The sequence below is a fragment of the Podarcis erhardii genome (genome assembly GCF_964252035.2).
Source record: "Podarcis erhardii genome assembly, chromosome: 15".
Classification (NCBI taxonomy): domain Eukaryota; kingdom Metazoa; phylum Chordata; class Lepidosauria; order Squamata; family Lacertidae; genus Podarcis; species Podarcis erhardii.
This window is the reverse complement of record NC_138505.1, coordinates 23,052,412-23,075,412: the sequence shown is the minus strand read 5'-3', so window position 1 is coordinate 23,075,412 and position 23,001 is coordinate 23,052,412. Positions and strand designations below refer to the sequence as shown.

The 23,001-nt window shown below is 43.0% G+C and overlaps 1 protein-coding gene across 10 annotated transcripts in view; it reads right to left on the bottom strand.

Moving 5' to 3' along the window:
• CIT (citron rho-interacting serine/threonine kinase) overlaps positions 1-23,001 on the bottom strand; it is a 107,640-nt gene that overhangs the window by 26,569 nt on the left and 58,070 nt on the right. For 9 of the 10 annotated variants that reach the window (XM_081841686.1, XM_081841690.1, XM_081841688.1 and 6 more), the window contains 6 exons: positions 22,334-22,531; positions 18,601-18,654; positions 11,631-11,828; positions 7,870-8,063; positions 3,291-3,426; positions 1,809-1,913 (listed from right to left, as the gene is read on the bottom strand). In XM_081841686.1, the coding sequence (XP_081697812.1) occupies positions 1,809-1,913; positions 3,291-3,426; positions 7,870-8,063; positions 11,631-11,828; positions 18,601-18,654; positions 22,334-22,531 (885 nt within the window). The remainder of the gene's footprint in view (positions 1-1,808; positions 1,914-3,290; positions 3,427-7,869; positions 8,064-11,630; positions 11,829-18,600; positions 18,655-22,333; positions 22,532-23,001) is intronic. The other variant, XM_081841693.1, reaches the window with a different exon arrangement.

Here is a 23,001-nt window from a genome sequence, read left to right as displayed (position 1 = left end):
ATAAGCTGAAAACAGGTCAAAACACTTTCCAACTTCCTACATATCTGGGTAAGCTTGTCTAAGCAAAAATGCTTTGAGAAGGTGCCTAAAGTACAGTGAAGGTACCTGGCTGGTGTAAACAGGCAGGGAGTTCCAAAGTGTGTGGGTGCTGCCACACTAACAGATCAATTTCTTACAAATGCAGAAGTAGTATTAGTGTCACTTCTGCAGATTAAAGCGGCCGAGTGGGTATAGAAATGGGGGGAGGTGAGTTCAGTGGCTTTTGTAGTGGCTTGGTCTCCCTTCCCAGAGACCAGAAACTTTTGCAAAATGCTAAAAAAAAACTTTCAGAATAAACGAAGTAAGGATTAAGAAAAAATATGCATGAAGTATACAGAATTATTGGACGTGGAACATGGGCTTTTGTGGTGCGGGAGTATTTGAAGACATTCATCTACCCCTTCCTTGTCCACACTGATGAAAGAGAGTCAAAAATCCAAAAATCTATGAAGAAGTCATCAGAAACAAATTGTGCAGATCAAGTAGAGTGTATTTATGCAGCATTTAGTTAGTGGAGAGAATATATTCCTATTAGAGGATCTGGTAATATTCCAGTGTTCTAAATCCCTTTTGGCCTTAAAACTATGCTCATGCAGTCTGCATTTTAAATAGAATCCTCTGCTTTTCCAAATGCACAAAAAAGCCAAAAAAACTAAAGACTGATATATAGAAAAGGTCAAGGTGGTTGTGACTCGGCAATAGAGTATTATTAACTGGCATAAATACACAACAGTGTCATTTTATTTGCCTTTCCAGTGGCAGACTTCTTTATTAAGGAAGAGAGGGGAGGCAACACTTGGGGGGTTAAAATCAGCTTCCAAGCCTCCTCCAAGATCCTCCTCCTCCAACCTCAAAACCTAACAGTGAAATCCTCTACATGTCTACTCATAAGCAAACCCCATTGAGTTCCATAGGATCTACTTCCAGGGAGGTGTATACAGCCTAAAACAGTTATGCATCACTATCTGGGATGGCTTCTCTCAAAAAATATTAGGAGCTGAAGTTTGGTGAGATGTTGAGAATGCCACTTCTGACATCAGGAGGAGGGGGTTTTGTGGTCTCACGACCCATTCACACTCTCGGGGAGAACAGGGGAATCCCGGGATCATCAGTATGCATTATTCATCGTGCCAGCCAATCGGCTGGCGGCGGGGGTGGGGCGAGTAAGGGGCATTTAAGGTCGGGAAAGCCCATACTCGCCCCTTTCTTTCCTTCCAGCAGCTGCTTAACCCTTGGTGCTTAACCCTTCCCGGTTATACCGGTTAGTCTGATAGGGCCAATGCCTAAAGCCAATACCGCTCTAACCTGTAATCAATAAAGTTGTGGCCATTTTTCGCCCATTAACCTAAATTCCGTGTCCTGTGTCTTTATTCCATTCAGTGGGAAGGGGCGGGAATAGACATGCAATTCCCTGCTAAGTAACCCCATTCCTGCATCCCCCACCCGCCATCAGAGAATTTCAGAGTACAGACTGAAGGCAAATGACAAACACCACCTTAAATGAAGCTAAGTGAGCCTGGGATTGATCAGTGCCTGGATGACTGCCTCCCTGCGGACCACTAGATGCATGCTCCATGATGAAAGCAAAGCAGGATATAACAGCAAGCAAATATGTGCATGCATAAAAATTGTAATTCCCAGGGAAGATGGAGTTATTATTAAACCAGTAAAGTCTGTGGTGTAAAATACCCGCTGTGTGAAGCTGGGCGATTTCATAATCTCTCCCAATACGGATGAATGGCATCTCATTATGAGTTGAGCATTATTACCTCTTCCAGAAGCCTCTGCTTGAGTTCACGCTCCGTCTCAAGCTTCTGTTGCAGGCTACGCGCATTCATCTCCAGCATAGCATGCTTCTTCTCCAAATCATTAAGCTAGATAGAACAGATACACTGACATTAACACTTCCTTCCCCACTGGGAACAAACTGATCCTTATTTTTAAAGGATCTTCATCATTTTTCTTATCTCTCAACAAAGCTGCCTCATACAGTGGTACCTTGGTTGTCAAACGTTTTGGCTCCCAAACAAATCGGCTCCCAAACGCCACAAACCCAGAAGTGAGTGTTCCGGTTTGCGAACGTTTTTTGGAAGCTGAACATCCAGCGCGACTTCCGCTTGAGTGCAGAAAGCTCCTGCAGCCAACCGGAAGCCGCCCTTTGGTTTTCGAATGGTTCCGGGAGTCGAACGGAACGGAACGGATTTAGTTCGACAACCAAGGTACCACTGTACAGAGTCAGACCATCAAGTCCATCTAGCGGGGCATTATCTATCCTAGCTGGCAACAGTTCTCCAGGGTTTCAGGTAGGGAGTCTTTTTCACAGCCGTACCTGAAGGTGGCGGGAAGTATACCTGGGACCTTTGGCCTGCAAGATGAATGCTCCAACCACTGAGCTATGGTCCTCCCCCTTGCTCCTTCAGCTCTACCACACTCAGCTGCCCGAAAGTCTCCTAATTTCTTAGAGGACTCCACCCTTACTCCCTTGCTGACCTGTTTAACTCCCTCTGGGAACACCTAAGTAGCTTCATTTCTCACTTCCACTGAATAGCTTTAAAAGAGGATCAGACAAATTCATGGAGGTTAAGGCTATCAATGGCTACTAGTCGTGATGGCTATGCTCTGCCTCCACTGCTGGAGGCAGCAATGCTTCTGAATATCACTTCCTGCGATTCGCAGGAGGGGAGAGGGCTCTTGTGCTCAGGTCCTGCTTGCATGTCTTTGACAGGCATCCGGTCAGCCACTGTGAGGATGCTGGACTAGATGGGCCACTGGCTGATCCAGCAGGCTCTTCTTATGATCTTATGTTTCTTCTTTTCTAAGAGGTCTCCAGCTTAATACAACTTCACTGCCTGGCAGATGGCCTTCTTATTAAACATCTCCAGCCAAGATCACCTCCCTAGACATTCAGTTCCACTCTCAAGCGGCTCCTATGTCCCCTTCCTTCTGCTGCCCACTCCCCGCCTCTTTAAATTTTAGACTATAAGCTCCATGCGAGCAGGGACATGTCTCTACTCTACAAAATGTATTATATATTCAATGCAACGTATCAAAGAAACAGTAACTGTCACACATGAAAAGAGCGATTTGCATTCATTGCATCTAAGCCAAATTAACTCTGGCCAGACTTTTGGCATTTCAGAGCCGTAATTATAACATGCTAAAATATTTTTTGGCTGTGATGTAGCCTCTGGAACAACTGATTTTGTCAATGCTGTATGATGGAAAGGTGCTTAAAAAACCAACTAACTAACCTTGTCAGAAAGGCTCTCAGCCTTGAGTTTTTGCTCCTTTAACGCTTGCTGGAGAGCCAAGATTTCTGCTTTATGTTCTTTCACAGCAAGCTCTACCACCTGACGGGATTCAGTGATGCGCTGATCTGCTCGCACCCTGCATGAAAAACAAGAAATACGTTTTCTTAAAGACTCCTTTCCTGGGAACAGATTTCTTCCAAGGATCCCATGGTATCAGATGGGATCAATGGGTAGGAACTGTTCCAAACGTCTGCTTTAAAGAAAGCCATCATTATATGGCGCTCCCCATTCAACATAACTTATCCACACCTGCTGTGCTGAGAGAGATCCAAGTTGCCACAGTGAGAATCTGGAATCAAAGCCTAGCACCATATGGCAGTACAGAAGAAGACAGTTGGCAAATCACCAGAGTGGCCGTTTTCCAACTCCACATCCCTTGTATAAGCATAAAAAGGGATCTGTAACTCAGTATAATCCATATTAAAACTAGGGCAGGCCTGGACTTTAATCTTTGTCCCCAGCTTTCATGGCCCTCGCTCGTGAGCTGTGAAAGTAGAGATGTGAGTGGGGATGGCTTCCTGGATGCCTGCTGCTGGTTGCCATTTTTATTGCCTCAGAACAATGAGTTGTGTTGCAATATCTCTCTGAGAGACATTTGGGGAAAATAAACACGTTGGCCAGCAAAACGAAGAAGACTGTAGCACTGCCTTCCTCCCCCAAAAGGTGAAAGTTTCCCCACACTTTCATCAGAACCCTCCTTCTGAACTCAGGCTGGTCTTTTGGCATTTCAAAGCCCTAGTTAAAAGATTCCTAGCTTGCAGCTCTGTACATCAATTTGGATTTCACCCAAAGGAAATTGGAAGCTAATGTGAATATTTAAGCTCAACGTGCTTAAGCATAACAAGTCCTCAACCAGTAGTCAGGCCACCATTATGGACCAGTTGTCCCACTCTCTGGATCACCACCTTGTCGTGGTGAGTGGGCTTGCATCTTCCTATGACCCTTGTGAGTGAAGCTATCGGAAATCTCGTACTCCCAGCAGGGTCACCCAAGACAGTAAGGTCAAAGGGAAGGAGCTAGACAAAGAATGATCCAAGAAGTCCTCAACGGCAGAACAGGAGGATGATAACAAGTGGTATGTTACTACGGCTGTGAAGGTGGATGAAGGCTGCAGCAGATAGGAATCTACCGGTTTGTCATGACTACTTCATGCCATCGGAACAGAGCCCTACTGCGAAGACTGTGAATTGGTCAGCATGCATCTACACACATAAAACAAATTCACACACAGGCGTCTTCCAAAAACCCAACCCAAACCCCTAAAGTCCTAATACGCTCCACGATGGCTAATACACTCCACGATGGCTATCAAGATTATACCTCAACACAGGCTTGAAGGAAGGAAACCAAGGCACAAAATGAACACTCAAGCCCTTCAAGATCCCATTAAGCGGGACTGCTTCCAAACGACTCTTAAGGACCATCTGCTTTCAGAATTCCCTGATAACATCGAGGAACACTGGACCAGGCTAAAAACATCCATTATTGCAGTCTGTAAACAAACTATTGGATACCAAACCAAGAAACACCAGGACTTGTTTGATGAGAATGACAGTTAGATTGAACGCATGATTGACAAGAAAAGGAAGGCCTTTCAGATCTGGCAAAGAGATAGAAACTGTGCCACTAAGAAAAAAACCTAAGACAACGCTAAGGCTGAGGTTCAAAGAAGAACCAGAGAACTGAAAAACACCTGGGGGATAAAAAAAGCTCAAGAGATCCAGCACTTAGCCAACACTCATGATGCACAGGGTTTCTTTCAAGCCACAAAGACCATCTATGGGCCAATAAATCATGACATATGCCCCCTATGCTCAGCAGACGGTACCACACTTCTAAAAGATAAAGAAGCTATTGCACTGTGCTGGAAAGAACATTACCAACATCTCCTTAACTGCAACACCCCTGTAGCTGCTGAGGTCCTCTCACAAATTCTGCAAAAACAAGTTAGAGAAGAGCTTGCAGTATCTCCAAATCTGGGAGAGTTGTGTACAGCTATTAACCAAATGAAAAACAACAAAGCCAGTGGACCTGATGGGATACCTGTCAAAATCTTCAAAGTGGGTGGAATTGAACTTACACAAGAACTTCACAAGCTCATCAAAAAAATCTGGGAAAGAGAAGAAATCCCAGCAGACTTTAGGGATGCCAAAATTATCAATCTCTTTTAAAAAGGTGACAGAACTGATTGTGGAAACTATCGAGGCATCGCTCTATTAGCTGCGGCCACCAAAATTCTTCCAAGGATCTTAGCAAACTGTTTCGTAACAATATCCGAGGTGACCCTTCCTGAATCCCAAAATGGTTTTAGGCCTTCTGGGGGACAGTGGACATGATTTTCACCGCTCGACAGCTTCAAGAAAAATGCAGAGAGCAAAACCAATCCCTGTATATGGCATTTATTGACCTGACTAAGGCTTTCGACACTGTAAATCGTGATGCCCTGGGGACTGTTCTTCTGAAAATTGGCTGCCCAGATAAATATATAATCATCATTCGGCTCCTCCATGATAATATGAGAGCAACAATTGCAGATAACAATGGTTCTCAAAGTGAACCGTTCACAGTGGGTTCAGGTGTTAAACAGGGTTGTGTTATTGCCCCAACTCTATTCATTATTTTCATTGCCATGATCCTACACTTTGTCGAAAGGAAACAACCCACCGGAGTAGAAATCATATATTGAACAGATGGAAAGCTCTTCAATTTGAGCAGGCTGAAAGCAAAGAGTAAGGTTACCATAACTTCCGTCACAGAGCTTCAGTATGCTGATGACAACGTAGTGTGCGCACGCTCAGAGGATGACCTCCAAACCATCCTAAATGTCTTTGTAGAAGCTTACGAAAAGCTCGGCCTATCACTCAACATCCAAAAAACCAAAGTGCTGCACCAACAATTACAAAATAACCCCTCTGCAGCACCACAAATCAATGGTGTAACGTTGGAAAATGTCGATCACTTCTCTTACCTAGGCAGTTATCTTTCCACAAGGGCCAACATTGATGCCAAAATCCAGCATCGCCTGAGCTCTGTGAATGTGGCTTTCTCCCGATTGAAGTGCAGAGTGTTTGAGGACTGGGACATTTGCAGGGAAACCAAAATGCTTGTTTACAAAGCTATTGTACTACCAACCTTACTATATGCTTGTGAAACATGGACCACTTATAAACGCCATCTCCATTCCTCAAAAGATTCCATCAACAATGTCTCCAAAAAATCTTACACATCACTTGGGAAGATAGGTGAACTAATATCAGTGTACTGGAAGAAGCAAAGATCACCAGTGTTGAAGCAATGATTCTTCAACATCAACTTCGTTGGACTGGTCATGTTGTGCGGATGCCTGATTATCGTCTTCCAAAGCAACTACTCTATTCCGAACTTAAAAATGGAAAGCGTAATGCTGGTAGTAAACAAAAGAGGTTTAAAGACTGTCTCAAGGCGAATCTTAAAAAATGTAGTATAAACACTGACAACTGGGAAACACTGGCCTGCGAGCACTCTAGTTGGAGAACAGCCTTTACCAAAGGGGTCATGGGCTTTGAAGACACTCGAACTCAGGGTGCAAGGGAGAAACGTGCTAAGAGGAAGGCTCGCTTGGCAAATCCACACCGTGATCAACTCCTGCCCAGAAACCAATGTCCCCACTGTGGAAGGATGTGTGGATCCAGAATTGGCCTCCACAGTCACTTACAGACTCATTGTTAAAACCGTGTTTATGGAAGACCATCTTACCCGGCTACGAGTGATCACCAAAGAAGAAGATGGACCAGTTGTCGTTTTAAGAGGGTTCCAAAGGCAGCCCCCCCCCCAGCACATTGAGGAACTGTAACCTGGATGTTGATAAGGCATGGACGATGGCAGCCAAATCAATTTGTCCCAAAGGGGATGTAGTGCACCAGCTATGTTTCTGCACCATCAGCTGTAGGTGCCACCTGAACATCTGACTGTTGAGTCTGTTCCAGCAGCAAATTCCTGGTTGAGACCTTGTGAAGATTCTGTCCCCAATGGCAGAGGCAGAACCAAATAGTTAAGGATGTCAAATGAAGAGGAAGGCAAGCCCTTGGACACCACTTCCTGTTCCTAAAATTAGAGCAATCTGCATGTGGCTGCTTGTTCTGGGACAGAACCTCAGAGCTGGCAATACTTCTAAGTACCAGTTGCTGGAAGCCACAAGAGGGGAAAGTGGTCCCGTTTGCCAGTTTCCCACAGGCATCTGGCTGACCACTGTCAGGGCAGGATGCTGGTTTAGATGGGTCATTGACCTGATCCAGCAGGTTATGTTCCTCCTCAACCCTGTACAGTCGTACCTTGTCCAACACGACTTCCGTGGCTTCTGGTCAGCTGCAGGAGGTTCCTGCAGCCTAACAGAAGCCGCGCCTTGGTTTCCGAACGTTTTGGAAGTTGAACAGATTTCTGGAACAGATTTCGTTCGACTTCCAAAGTGCCACTGTATTTACTTATTGCTTTATATAATGCAGAGCTCTCCAACAAAGTGTGCAGAAACAAAAGTCCATACCTGCTTTGTTTCTCTGTATCCAACATTCTCTGCAGCTCTCGAACCCGACATTCGAACTGGGTCTTCTCGTCCCCCAGAACACTCCGCCAGGCCTCCCATTGGCGCTCCTTCTCAAGCAGTTCGTCATTCAGAGCCTCCAGATCCATCACTTGCTCTTCAAGCATCGTGCAGGTTGTCTTTAAGGCCTCCATCGTCTAAAAACAAAGCCTTTCATCACTTTTCTAATCTCTGCCTCTGAACCACTGCAAAAATAAGCCTCATTCATGATGGCGTTCTAGAGCGAAACCTTCCTAGATCAAGAAATATGTTTATATATACACAGTCCAAGCTTCTCCAAGTATAATACATGAACACAGACAGACAGTTCGGCTGGTCGTACTCACTCTTGTCCTCGGCCCAGAGGCAGCTAAAACAAAGGAAAAGGAAGGATCAGGGCAATGGGGGCTGGTGGTCTTCTTCAAGGTCAAACCAAGAAGGGGTGCCATGAGAACAAGTAAAACAGACTACAGTTGTACCTTGGTTCTCGAACAGAATGTATTCCAGGAGTCTGTTCGACTCTCGGAACCGTTTGAAAACCAAGGTGCGGCTTCTGATTGACTGCAGGAGTGTCCTTCAGCCAATAGGAAGCCGCACCGGACGTTCGGCTTCTGAAAATCGTTCAAAATCCAGAACAATCACTTCTGGGTTTCGAACGTTTGGGAGCCGATTTGTTCAGGAGCCAAGACGTTTGAGATCCAAGGTATGACTGCAATAGGAAGTGGTCCAGAATGGAGCAACTGATGCAGCTGTACCCCTGACTTCCAGGGGTGGGGTGGGAATCTGACCTAACTGAACTGAGACTATTTGTTGGTAAATATTTCTATTGAATAGTTTTCTGAACAGAGAAACAACAAAAAGAAGAATCACAGTACTTTTACTATAATCATATTCACTGTGACATCCCATTGATTAACTTAGAAGAGTAACTTTAATTTTGAGACTTCTGCAAAAGAAAAGGGAGGCAAATGTCTGTTCCTTTTTTGCCTGAAAAAGCATGACCTAAAACACACCCAGTGTGCTCTTCCTGCAGCTCTATGTGGCAAAGAACTATAGTAGCGGTGTGGCCAATGTGCCTTTCAAGGAAATGGCTATCCCAACTGGCTTCTTGTTGGAAATCCCCTTTAAGGTAAAGGTAAAGGGACCCCTGACCATTAGGTCCAGTCGTGGCCAACTCTGGGGTTGCGGCGCTCATCTCGTTTTATTTAGCCGAGGGAGCCAGTGTACAGCTTCCGGGTCATGTGGCCAGCATGACTAAGCCGTTTCTGGCGAACCAGAGCAGCGCACGGAAACACAGTTTACCTTCCCGCCAGAGCGGTACCTATTTATCTACTTGCACTTTGACGTGCTTTCAAACTGCTAGGTTGGCAGGAGCAGGCACCGAGCAACGGGAGCTCACCCTGTCATGGGGATTCGAACCGCCGACCCACAGCACCACCCGTGTTCCTTATGGAAATCCCCTTTAGTTAATTTATTTTCTGCCCTTCCTTCCAAAGGAGCCCTAGGCAGCAGACAAAGAAGTGATAAAACATTTAAAACACATTTGAAGGAATTCCAATGTAGACAAAGAAAGACCTGTGCTTGAAAAGCTTGTGAGAAGAGGAAGGTCTTCAAAAGACAGTGCCTGATATTTAATGGGAGGGAATTCCAAAAGGGAGGGGCCACCACACTAAAGGCCGGTCCTCTTGATAAGGCCCTCACTTGCAGATCACAGTGATCAGTTGGGTATTTAAGGAATGAGATGATTTTTCAGGTATCTCTGATAAGCTTCAGAGAAACTGCAGAATCCCCCAGAAGTAAGTACAAAAAAACCATTTGTGTTGTGCCATATAATCTTTACTTCTCTGACATCAAATATGTTCATTATTTTAAGTCAAAAAACTCAATGAAATTGTATCTGTTTTCTGCCCTTCAGTTAAAACCAGGATCAGGTTGGTTTATAAACAAATTGGCAAAAATAGAGCAAGTGATAAAACAAGAAACACATTAAAGCAAACAATCCGACACCAAAATCCCACTAGCAATTTCAAAGCCTGGTATGGAAAAATGAAAAGCACAACAAGGCAAGCCCCCTTGGGGAGATAATTAAGTGTGTAGAACTGTGTGATGTAGTGATGTGAAGACAAATGCTTAAATAGGCTAAATGGCTCCCCTTCAGTGCCTTCCTCTGACCCTAAGGCTGAGGAAACAGGAACGTGAGATGGCGAGCTATGTCAATGGGGACATGTCTCCTTGTGGCAGGCTCTTGTGCTTACGGATGGAATCTCTTGTGTTCATTAGCAATGTCTCATACATATTTCTTTTCCATTCGATTTTACTGCGTACAAAGTCTACTGCCAATCAGACAGTTGACTAGACAACTTGCTGTTGACTCTAAGTGATGTTCTGCTATCAGTTTGCCACATGCCTTAATTGCAGCTGCCAACATTTCGGATGCTCCTCCTGTATCTTTCTGGGTAAGGTTCAGACTATGGATAAATAAAAGCTTCACGACAACCACTTTAGAACTTAATATTAAAAAAATGATAATTAAAAAAATCAGATTTTCAAATACCCTTCAATAGAACAGATGTGTGAAATTCACCAAGCAAAGAGGCTCAGTAAAATCTTGCCACCATCAAGATTAGTAGATAAGGTGTTCACTCTCTGGCTCCCCCCCCCCCATGACAGTACTTACTGGTACAGAGTACTGGCATCTCTCTTTTTGCTGCCTATGGCAGTCATTTTGTGCTGGCACCAATGGCACTTTTTATCAATGTATGTGTACCAGCACCTCATTTTTTCACTTACAAAAGCACTATACCGTATATAAAACTGTCTCGGTTAATTAGGTGAAAGATTAAAGCAAGCCAAAGTCAGGACACCATGACCTGTGATTTAAGCAAAATATTTACTTCTTGTTAATTAGAAATTTGCACATGCTCAAAATAATGGTATAGTGAAGAGAACTGCTACTTTGTATGCAAACCCATTACAGCTTTAAAAGGTAAAAAAAATCAACTGCAAAAAGAGGAAGTCGGACAAGATTAGATGGCAATGATGGTGCCTGCCATCAAGCAACCCCTCTGGAAAGCTTCTAGTCTCTGCCTTCATATTGACCAGCCCCAAACCTGCCAAGTTCTGTGTAGTACTTGACTGCTGTATCCCACACTGTGAAAGACTATCAATAAAAGGTGAGTTTTGTCTTAGCAGATTCCATCTGTTCCACTGTCTGACTTTAGAAGGGGGGAAAATGAAGTTCTGCAAATTATACAGATAATTCGTATTCTTATATAGTAGTTATAGCTTAGATAATTTGTATTTTTCTGTTTTGCATGCACACACTCATGCGTGTTTGCATGTACTTTTGCTTTAACAACAATGCTTTTTATATCATTTCATTGTCACTTCAATTCCTGTGACTTCGTTGGTTTGGTTACTTATACTTCTGGGATCCCCCTCCTCTGTTATCCTCTCCCCCAACCCTATATTTTGGTCTACACCCCAGTCCAACAGGCAATTCTTTAGGTTATTCTGCTTCTGTTGTCCAATTCTGGCACAATCTGATTCAGGATTGTGTGCTTTTAATTGTGAGACGAGAGCTGGCGATAGGAGAGTCTTGACTCTGAGGAGGAGGCAAACCATCAAAGCCCTACAAAGACCTCCAGTGAGTGAATATTTAGTCTCACACTTAGACAAAAGTCTTGAGAAAGTTGGACTTCACAATGCAAATTCTGAACACCTACTTGCTTCTGGCTGGTCAGCTGCATCTCTCGCTCCGTGATCTCGCGACGGAGGTGGTCTACCTCGCTTCGCAGCTGCACGACCTCATCATTTGCCCCCGAAGCCTCATCTAGTTGTTTGGACAGGAAGAAATTCTGGTTGTTCAGCTCAGCGTTGTCCTCACTCAACTGATTCAGCTGCTCTTCCAAGTCTGTAATCACCTAAATAAAAATAATAAGCCAGAGAACCTAAGATAAATGGGGACTAAGGAAAAAAGGTTAATAAGGCCAAGATTCTTAAGATAAATGGGGACTAGCCAAGTCTTTTTTGAAAGTCAAACTTCAAACCCTAAAGAATGGGTTTCTGTAAAGCTCAGTATACTGTCTTGTAGGCTGATACATACCTAACAGATACACACTTTGAAAATCTGGGGACTTCAGGGAGAGGAACACAGCAGACCGAACATCTTCTGCCGGCAAGTTGCCAATGTGAGATAATTAAGACAAATCTTGGCTATTGAATTCACTCTGGAGATGAGTGAAGAGGGGATTAACCTCTGATGCTCTGATAAAGCCATGAGTACATTGCCAAAAGATTGTCGTGCAACTGATTGTACAAGAGCCAGCTGTTGCACAAGCTTCTGCTAGCACAACTGTTGTGTTCGATTCCTTTGTTGCGCAACCTTTAAACTCTGCTGTCTGCTAGCACAAGAGCTCTTGCACCAGCAAACAAGAGAATGTTGGATACAGCCCTAAATGGCTGCGTCTAAAAACGTCAAGTAAAGGATTTTTCACCAAGTAAAAATTGCTCATACTAAGTCTGCACCTACCCAGTTTTAAGCTGATGTAACTCAACTTGCTTCACTATTGAGCATCACCACACTGTTCAGGTTCATACTGGAACATCCATTCTTCCCTTGGGCAACTTTTAAACTTTGTCATCTGCTAGCACAAGGGATCTCACCCTAGCAGACAGAGAACGTTGGATACAGACCTTTGTCTTCAGAAGAGCTAAGCTTAATTCAGCCTTAAGGTACAAAATACATTGCATTGTAAAATTTTTGTGTCCTATGGCATGACTTTGAGAGTGCATCGTTGTGGCAAAATCCAGGAACTGGGAGTCCACAGTTAATGGTCTTCTCCCCAAACTTGCTGCATGGTGATAAAAGGGCATAAGCAGATTGGTTTCTCTCTCCAAACCTTACACTATGCTATCTGAGGAAAGGTGATGCAAGCTTTCAAAAGAGAGATTTTCATAATACCCAACAGAGAGCTCTTCAAAGAGAGGTGCATTATCTGGAATGCCACTCTCTTAAAGCGTGTGTTTTTTTTTAAAAAAAGAAAACCAAGCAGAACTCGCAAACCGCTAGAAAAAGCCACACACACTGATTTAACAAAGACTGGATTTCTAATGTCAGCAGAGTTAAGGACAGCAAGATGAAACGTGAGGGGAAATGTTTGGCAGCACAACAGATTATAAGAGGAAAGTCAATATCAGCGTTAAAATAAGAGATAAGAACCAGGCAACGATGCTTTTGTGCAAGCAAGTGATGTCCAATATTTTAAGCAGTACTGTAGCAATCTGGAAACATCTCCCCACCCCCAGCAAAATGCTGAATTCAACTATCCCATGTTAGTACACAGCTATATTGGGACAGGGGTTTGGGTTGGGTAGAGACAGACAGAAACCAAACAAAAAACACAGAAAGTCACAGTAACTCTGGAATAAGAAAAGCATGGCTTTCTTTTAACACCTGCTCACACTATTCCACTACAGACAGAGGCAACACTCGCTATAACCACGGGAACAGATTAAAAAAAAGCTGTTCTAAAAGACACTGGCCACCTACTAGTCTTCTAAAGCACAACCGCAGCAATTTTTTAAAATTCTATTTTGGAAGTGAAGTTTAAGGAAAGAGTTTAAGGGGGAGGGGGAGGGAAGAAAAGGAAGAGGAAAGAAAGAAGTGAGGGTGGGAATATTTAACAGGAAAGTATGCCCCATATTACCACTTAAATGTGGACCTCCTCCATTTTAAAAAGCAGACAATCCCTTTTCTTATGTGTAACTTAAAACACACTACTGTAATGTTGCACAACAAAAAAGGTATAGTAGAATAGGTATGGGTGGAAATTTTGTTCTTTAGAAAACATATAACGCTGATAATATCTTCCAACTGGTGGTTTGGAAAAGTTGCTGGGAGAGGATGAGGGGCAGCAGCAGGTGGGGAGGAGAAATTAGGGGAAAGTGCTTCTTCAGTGTTGTAAATGAATACTGGTTTGGACTGAAGGTCGTCATCACGGGGTAAAAGGGTCTGTACGTTTTATCCTGGTGCACTTGCTTGAGCTGTTTGAAACAGGATCCCTCAAGAATATCCTTTGCTCCCAAAGAGGACATTTAATCTAATCTCACAAAATAAATTACTGATTTCTAGCACCAACCAAGAGGATTTCTTCCCCTCTTCTCTTTTTAAGAGGAAGGTGTCTCCGTTAAAACAAAATCACTGTGGAGTACAAGGCTTTTTCTTCTAGATATTTTGATCCAGGAATAGTCAACATGGTGCCATCTAGATGCTGCTGAACTACAACTCTCATCATCCCTGGTCATTAGCCAATGCTGGCTGGGGCTGGTAGGAGTTTTAGCCCATTAAATCTGGCAGGCACTATGTTACCTAATCCTGTCCTAGTCCAACTGCTTGTGACTTATCAAAGGTTAGGTGAACAGTTGATTAAAAAGGGTGTTGGAGATTTCTGTTAACATATTACACACATAACTCTGAAACGTCAGGCCAAGAATATTCTTTTATCATGACCAACAGTGGTACAGAGGACTTGCTTCCTTTACGAATGTTCCTTTAACGCGGACCCAGATTTTATTCAGTTTCTAAATAGCGTGGACTAAAAGAAAACATGAATATGTGTTGGCAGATCTCTCATCATGTTGCTACTAGCTTAGAAGGAATTTAAATAACCTAAAACAATATGTTGAAAATCACTCTGAATACACTGGAACTCATTTAACTAGCAAAGTAGACATCAAAGAAGGCATACAAAAGGAAGCACTTCCTATTTCAATGTATAATCAATTATGAAACTCATTGCCACAGGAAGTTGTCATGGCAACTAGCCCCTGTGCATATATCTATCAGTGGCTCAATCAGATATGATAAATAAAATGGAACAGATTATATTGAGGTGACATGACCCCAATTAGCAGGTGTGCAGAGAACAAAAGCAGCAATGTATCACTTCCATCCTGATATCTTCTTTTTGAGTTTCTCTGTGCTGTTTGGGCTGATCTCTACTGTAGACAATTGCTAGATTAAGTGGGCCATTGGTCTGATCCACCAAGGCAAGACTTTGGGTAAAAATTCTTGTCCAGCGACTCATCCCCCAAACCCTTCCCTTGACAGATAGTTAATAAATGCATTTCTCATGTGCATCATAACTACAAGTGCATAGCGATCCTTACAGTGCAAGACAAAACACTATGACTCTGCTCAGAAGCAACACTAAACCAAGTGAACCCAGGCCAGGGAGCACACATACTATCAGATCCTCACAGCACCACCAGTGGTCTGATGGAACTTTTGGGGCAGCTCCTTCCACACCTGCTCTGCAGCCTGGAGAGGCCTGAGTAAAGGCAAGAGTGAGGGAGCACAGATACAATACTTACATACATTCCAATACAGGCTGGAAAAGATTCCTACTTATAATGCTTGTTGGAAGAAGGGTCTCAGTAGGCACTGAAAAGACAACAGAGACGGCGCCTGCCAAGGGGAGGGGATTCCAAAGGGCAGGTATTACAGGAGGTGGTCGACTATATAAAAGGTGTGAAGCAATTATTTTGGGTATGCCCCCGTTTCCTCCTGTCTCCTGAGAATAAGCATGACAGCAGACATATTGCACCCTTTGCTTGAGGATGAAGTATAAAAACAGTCTAGGAGTCTTGATGTAGTATGGTCTCTACATACAAAAACAGCAAAATATGGTAGCACAAACCATTCATCTTTTCCAAACTCCAAAACAACCCTTGGCTTGTTCATCTAATTCCTTCATCTAAGAAAGCAACTGCAATATGCAGCTTCCAGTTCTCCATCAAGAATCATCACAGATGGGATCTGGAAGCAAAACCTCCAGCATCAAGGCACCAAAAGCTTAGGCACAAGAGATAAAACAATGAGGGCCTAACTGGAAGACTATGCTCCAACTTCCTAAGGAAACAACCCACACACAGTTGTCTATTAGCCAAACTGATGCAAAGAAGCAATTGCTTATATAGCTGAAATGAGCAGAGACCAAAAGCTATGAAAGAGACGTTTGGGTTTATGAGAAGTCATGGCAAACTCCTTTCCATATTTGCATCCTCAATTTTTACATGTGCACCTCTATCCTATTTCTGAACTTGGCAAACCGCCATGAATAAAACGAAAAGACACCTAGTGGGGTTGCAGACTGTTTTGAATTTGAATAAAAAATTGCACACAATGGATCGACAGAAAAAAAAAAGTGTCCCTCCAGCACACAGGAAACCACACCAATTTCAGCTGCAGCTTTGGTTTCCCATTTACCCAAAACAAGCATGTACACCCAAGCGGAAGCTCACAGGGAGAGGAGAAAATGCCAGTTGCTTGGGGAAATGTTTAATACTGTACAGTCCCAATAGGTTTTGGGATATAGTCCTTGTTCAGGGGCAGGTTTAAAGAGGCAATTCTCATCAAGTGTGTGAAATGACAAATGAATTACTAGAGTGGTTCAGGTACTCTTGATGAGATCTGTTATTTGACCTTGTTTGGAGGTTCTAGCAGGGGAGCGCAGCTATCGTATACCCTTGACCGAAGAACGGTACACTCCTTCTATCTGGGATGGTCGTCCTCTTCCACCGAGCACGCAGCTTCGGGAGGGACGCACATGGAGCGGTGAGGGAGGAAGGGGACACCCGCCTAGCCAGCCAGATCAGCTGAATCAACCCTGGAGATCAATGGGGTGACAGATGTTGCAGCCAGATCGCCCTCACATCCAGGGGAACATGAAGGAGGCTCCCAGAGGAGTCCCAGAAACGGCAACTTATTTGGTGACTATTCCACAATACAACAGAAAATCAACTTGCATTGAAGAAAATGCCCAATTTCTTCCAACAGGCTTTCATTTCCATGTCCTTTTTTGCTCCTCCAGAGTTCTTTGGTCAAGGTCCAGGGTTCTTTGGTGATTAGCAGCAGGGAATGGACATTTAATCCCATTCCCTTTTCCTTGATCTATCTATCTATCTATCTATCTATCTATCTATCTATCTATCTATCTTTCTTTCTTTCTTTCTTTCTTTTTCGAAAAAGCAATATGGCTTTGCTGCAAAAACAAAGCCTTCAACCTCTAGCCTTGGCCTCCTCTACGGTGTAAGGTTATGTCTTTCCTTACAAACCAAGGCAGCCTTGGTACCAATGACACTGAGTCATTTATTTCACCTTCCCTATTATTTGCCTAACTCCAGTAGCTTCTCTCATTATTGTTACATTATGACTTCTGCATAAGGATATGCAAAACCTATGCAACTATCTAGTTCCCTACAACCAGAACAAAAAAAAGTTTCCACTCATGCTTTTGCTCACAACAGCACTCCTTCAAATTCTTCAGCATCTTTAGCGAGGATAATCTCCAATACCTGAAATGTACACTAGACAACAAAGCAGCTGAATGTGTGAACTGGAAAGCATTGGATTTGAGGTGATACAGTGATGTGACAGTTCAGTTTGTGGTGTAGTACCTGCAACAGACCCTTCCACATGTTGAAATCGCCACCTGATGTTGCGGTCATCAAATGATGAATATGCATGCATAAACCAGCACTTTTTTTGCTAACTTAAAGAACAGCTAAAGGTTACACACAAACTGGTAAGAGATATTTGGAGCCACATGGCTGTAGTATAGCTCTTTCTATCATACTGAATGATGTGTGAAAGAAGATCCTTTGGTGGCATGTATTTTATGAAGAAATCCAGTACATGATGATAAAGGAGGGAATCTTCCATTTCTAAAAGCTGCTTAGTTACTACTTTTGGGTACACTTACCTCTTTTACAGAGAGTGCTTAGCCATAAGCCTTTCCTCCTTTTACTTACTTGCTTTCTGATTTAAAAATCTAAAACACTAGAGACATTTCAACTCCTAAAAAATATTTATTTCAAGGCAGACTACTTTGGATCTGTATCTTGAGGGCAAACTACCAGGAAAACTCACTCTCTCTCTCTCTCTCTCTCTCTCTCTCTCTCTGTGTGTGTGTGTGTGTGTGTTGTTCAATTGCACAAAATGTAGAGGTCTTGAAAAGCAGTCAAGGAGCCTTAAGAGGCTCACCAAAATGCTGATGGCAGGAAAAGGAAACTGAAAACAATAATCTACATGCATGGTTCTGTGGGAAACTTTAGGGCTACTTCACGTTACACACCTCAGTAATGGAAAATAAGACTACATGCAACAATTGCTTGATCTGTTTATTGGCACACCCATGTCGCACTTCAAATGTGACAAGCGTATGTACTGTTTCTTACATACAGATGAAATACTGCCACTGCTGCAGCCTACAAATTATTTGGTAGTCAGGCTACATATTAGGAACATTTGAGCCTAGCTAAATGCCCTCCTTTGCCTTTCCATCCTACTGTACTATGATAGTTCCCTTCACCTGTAAGGGGGGAAATGTTATCTCTATATATACATCACTTGTTGCAGCTGCTACACCATTCTTATTAGCTGCACTACAATGAGATTTCATACTGGCTTCTTCAAAAACTTGAGAAACACTGTCAATTTTAAATCAGGATAAAATCTCTAAGCTGAGATTCACCTGAGATCTAAAGAAGCAATCCAATCAGTCTTGGTCCTGCTAACTCCTTGAAAGCAAAAGGCCATGTCATGAACCCTTGTCTTCAAGGAGCAAAATTAGATTGTTTTCCTTCCTTCTCCTTAATTTCAAAATAATTCAATGATCCGTATTTAATACTCACTGTGCAGCTATTACGAAGGGCTTCAAATTTACGCTGGATTTCATCTCTATGAGCCTAAAGGAGGTAAGAAGTTGATCATCAATTTTTTCATACATTACTTTTAGAATCCAACAGCTGTTTTCTTTCTTTCTAAATGAACTGCAGAACAATCTACCAGCAAGCAAAGTTAAAAAGGCAGATGCTGCAGGCTGTGAATGCTACTAGGACAAAAGAACCAAACGTTGTGTCGACTTAAGGCATCCTCATGCTTCCATGTTCTCAGCTACTGGAGCTAAATGTACAACTGAATGCACTGCTTCGTGGCAAATGCCAAAATATTCCTTTTCAGCGGCCTTCAGAAGGTAGTTGCCATTTAATAAGAGTTCTGAAATGGTTTGCCTTGCGTTTTTTATTTCCACATCTGAGCTACTACTTCATGGGATTTAAAAATAAATAAATAAATCCTACACATGTATTTAAGAGTCCACACACAAGCACAAAGTGTTAGAAAAGCCTATCATGGAGATTAGGCAAACTTACCAAGCAATTCAGCCACACAACCACAAGCCTAACAAGCAGCCTGATGCCTTCCCAAAGGAGTGACGAAACCAACTAATAATTTTATGCTTATTATTGCTTGGATCATGGAAGTCTAACATTCAAAGACATGAAGCATTTCGATTCAAGACAACTGCGAAAAGGCATGCACCGTTTTAAGTGTTTTTGCAAGCAAAGTGTGACACAAAGATAAAGCTCATCTTCCAGCCACTGGACCCTCTCCCATCAGTCCGATTGAGGCAGTCTCAAGCCGCAGCAAAGGGACTCTCAGGTCACTGGTTGCTCATTGGACGTTTCTTCTTTATTCAAGCCAACCCATTCATTCCCAAGACACCCAAGGCGGAAACGCTGCTCAACCCAAGTCTGAAGTGAATGACTAGAAAATGAACTTTTTCTTCCACCAATCAGCTGAAAGAGGCTCAAATGAGACCCCCTCCCGCCTTCCCAGCATTCCACTAGATTTACTACCCAATTCTTAATGGGGTGTTTGAATCATTAGACTGAAACAGGAGCTCTTTTGAGGAAATGCAGGTTGTCATTTTAGTGCTAAGTAAAATCATCTCATACAGCATGCCCCTGTTTCTATTGGCCTAGAAGCCAAGTATTCCACATTTCCGTATCTGCACTGGAAAAGATCGGATAGAGAAGCAGAGCAGTGGCCAACCTTTTGCAAGTGTGTCAGAAGTCCAACGTACAAGACATTGCCATTCTAACAGGCACTACAGCGCATGTGTAGATCTCTCCCACCACCCTCCAAAAAACGAAGAAACCATTGGGCTAGGTTTTGCCTCGCATCCACTGAGCCAGAGAGCAGGCAGCAGCACAGCATGGCAGAGGTTGGCACTATGGGCGTTTCCAAGCCACACTGTGACCCTTTCCCGTGGAAAGCTTCCTTATATATTTGTCCAACTGGCCCAGCATTGTCTACTCTGAGCACCAGCGTCTCTCTGGAGCCCCAAGTTCCATTAGTTTGGGAGCAGGCAATGCAATTATAGATTCTAGGTAACTTTGGAAAATCACATTACAGAAAGCATTACAGTACAACCACCCATGTGAAAAGTCACCCTATGCTCTCTAACATGACCCACGGACCCTTGGGCTTCAGTCTAGGAGTGTCACAAACTCCTAGTTCCTGTGCCACTTATGGCACCCATGCCTCAGGTTGACCACTCATGGGATAGAGCACGGCATTCATTACTCACAAGTTTCCTGCGCTAGTACACTTGCATTTCCTAATAGTTAGCACTCAGCTGATGTGCATCTCTGAACGCAGAAGAGGTCGGGCTTTCCTCCCCCAGGATACCAATACCACAAGCAATACATGCACAGGTCTTAATCCCTCAAGCCCCAAGGTACAGCTGCAAAAGCGGTTAAAGGGGTCCCTAATGAAAGACACTGTTCCTTTCATTAGCATCCACTGAGACACAAGCCCACTTCCAGCACTGCTGGATGCACGAAGCCACAGCTGGCAGCCAAAGCAGGAGTTAATAATCTCTACCACCCAACAATTTGGCAAACCTTAAAGTGAAGATCCAGCTTCATAAAGCACATCGTTGTTTATTTGGGTTTCTGTTTTTGTTTTGCAAGGGCAAGATCTTTTTTAAAAAAATCAGTAGCATATAGTATACATTTAGGTTCAGTTCAGGGGAGGGGATAAAAAAATGAAAGAGTACCTTAATGAAGGATTCACTATTTCTGCATAGTAAGATATACAACTGACACCTTTGTTAGGGAACAAGTATAAGGCAACATTTATTTCACCAACTTCCTTTAAAAACGGGGCAGCATGAAACTACAATATTAAAGAGAATCCTCACCCACCCAAACAAAATCTCAGTACTTCTGTGAAAAAAGGGACACAAATCCACAGGAATGATGGTTCTGAAACATCAGTTACTTACCTGTAACCAGCCTTTTTCAAAGTTAAATCTGACCACTAATTTATATATATATATGGGCAGAATGTCACCAAACTTTCATGAAAATAAAGACATTGTACTTCAATAATATGCTGTATTTGGAGGCTGAGGAATCTATGCCCTATACTGAGTTATCTCAAGGGAAATCCACATGAAGCTGCCACCAATTCTTAGAGCTACTGCCCTTTTGGGGGTTGAATAGGGTTACAGAGGGATCCTTTTGTTGCACTTCTTGCCTCTAAACCAGGATATTTCAGTGCCAATGCTGTACAATCCTAAAGTAGTTATGGAAGGCAGAGCACATAGTGTTTCAAAATCCAAGGAATACTGGATAAGAGCAGGCCCCAGCTTGAGTTCAGTGTTAGTTTATATTCTGATATCAAGGCATGATTCAGAGCACAGAGAAGAAGTCTACTGCAGGCATTTCTTCCCCCTTTCAAAAGCCTTGATCATTCACTCTCCCAACTTTTCCTTCTACAGCTTCATAACAGCATCTCAACTCACGTAAGGACTTTAGGTGCTCTCGGTGCACTCTTTAAAACAGAGCACTCCAATGTTAGTCCACTGCTTGTAAACCCACTGAAAATAATAGACGTGGCTAATTTAGGTCCATTAATTTCAATGGGTCTACTCAGAGTACAAAGCTTAGCTGGTTACAATCCTCATGTTATGCTGGGTAAACTCTTCCAAAAGATCATTCACCAACGGATCATCTTCCCCTCCTCTAAAAAGGCCTTTGTGTCTGGACTGGGTTTCAAAATGGCAACAGAAATGGAGTTATACTTCTTCTCAGTGTCACTTAGCTGTGCTCCTGTTTCAAAGAAACAGGTAGAAGGAGTGAGACTGGTGCCCCAGAGGAGGAATTTGAAGACACCATATATGGGTACTTTCAGTGAACCCGAAATGACTGTCTAAATCTTGAACGTGCCAGATGACAAGTAGAAAGTAGAACAATGGCAACATTCTAGTCCTTAAAAGGACTAGAATGATCAGGCATATTTCCTTTACTCTGAAGAGACAAACCCAGACAAAGAAAAATCTATGGAGGCTGATCCATATGAAAAAAAAAAGTGTAGATCTGTTAGGAACACATTTTCAACAAACATCAGAGACATAAGATGAAGCAAAGCAAAAGATCAAGCTAAGCCATCTGCAGATGATCATTCTCAACCAAGGGTATATTTCAATATTACAATTTCAAGCCACTCAAGAGCATCACTGGATCGTATGCTTCAAGGGCACAGCTCCTTACACCAGCCCAGAATTCTGGAGCTTACCGTCAGAGCTTGGATCTCCTCTTCTGCCTCAGCCGTGGTCTCCTCTAGCTCAGTTTTAGCCTCCCGGAGTTGACTTTCCAGGGCTGCGCGGGCAGCCTGCAACCCCGAAATCTGAGATTCCCTCTCCTGGAGGGTGAGCTGCAATTCTGTAAGCTGCCGCTTCAACTCCAATTTTTGTTCTTCGTGTTCAAGGCTAACCTGAAGAGTTTAAATACAGTATTGATACGTATGAACTTCAAAATGGAAGTTTGCTTAAGATCTTTCAGCAATGTCCTTCTGCTGTTTATGTAGGACAAAAAAGTCATTTCCATGCAACGGAAACACCTGGACATAAATCTGATATCAGATAGGATAATATTCACAAAGCAGGAGAACATTTTAATCTCCCTGGATACTCTGTTTCTGACCTGGTGGTTGTCATTCTCTGGAGGAATTTCAAAGGGTGAAATAGCTGAATTTATTTGGGTCTGAAATGAGACAGTGGTTTCTTGTCCTGCTACAGGCCTGAACACAATCATCCTAGCACTGCAGTGAATTATCATAACTACCACTGCCATGCATGTTCAATGGGCTTATTTTGCAAACATTGAAACTCTAACTGAACTGTCACAAATTGCTTTTCTCACATGTTACCATGACAGCTCTATTTTTTGAAAAACGTATACCAA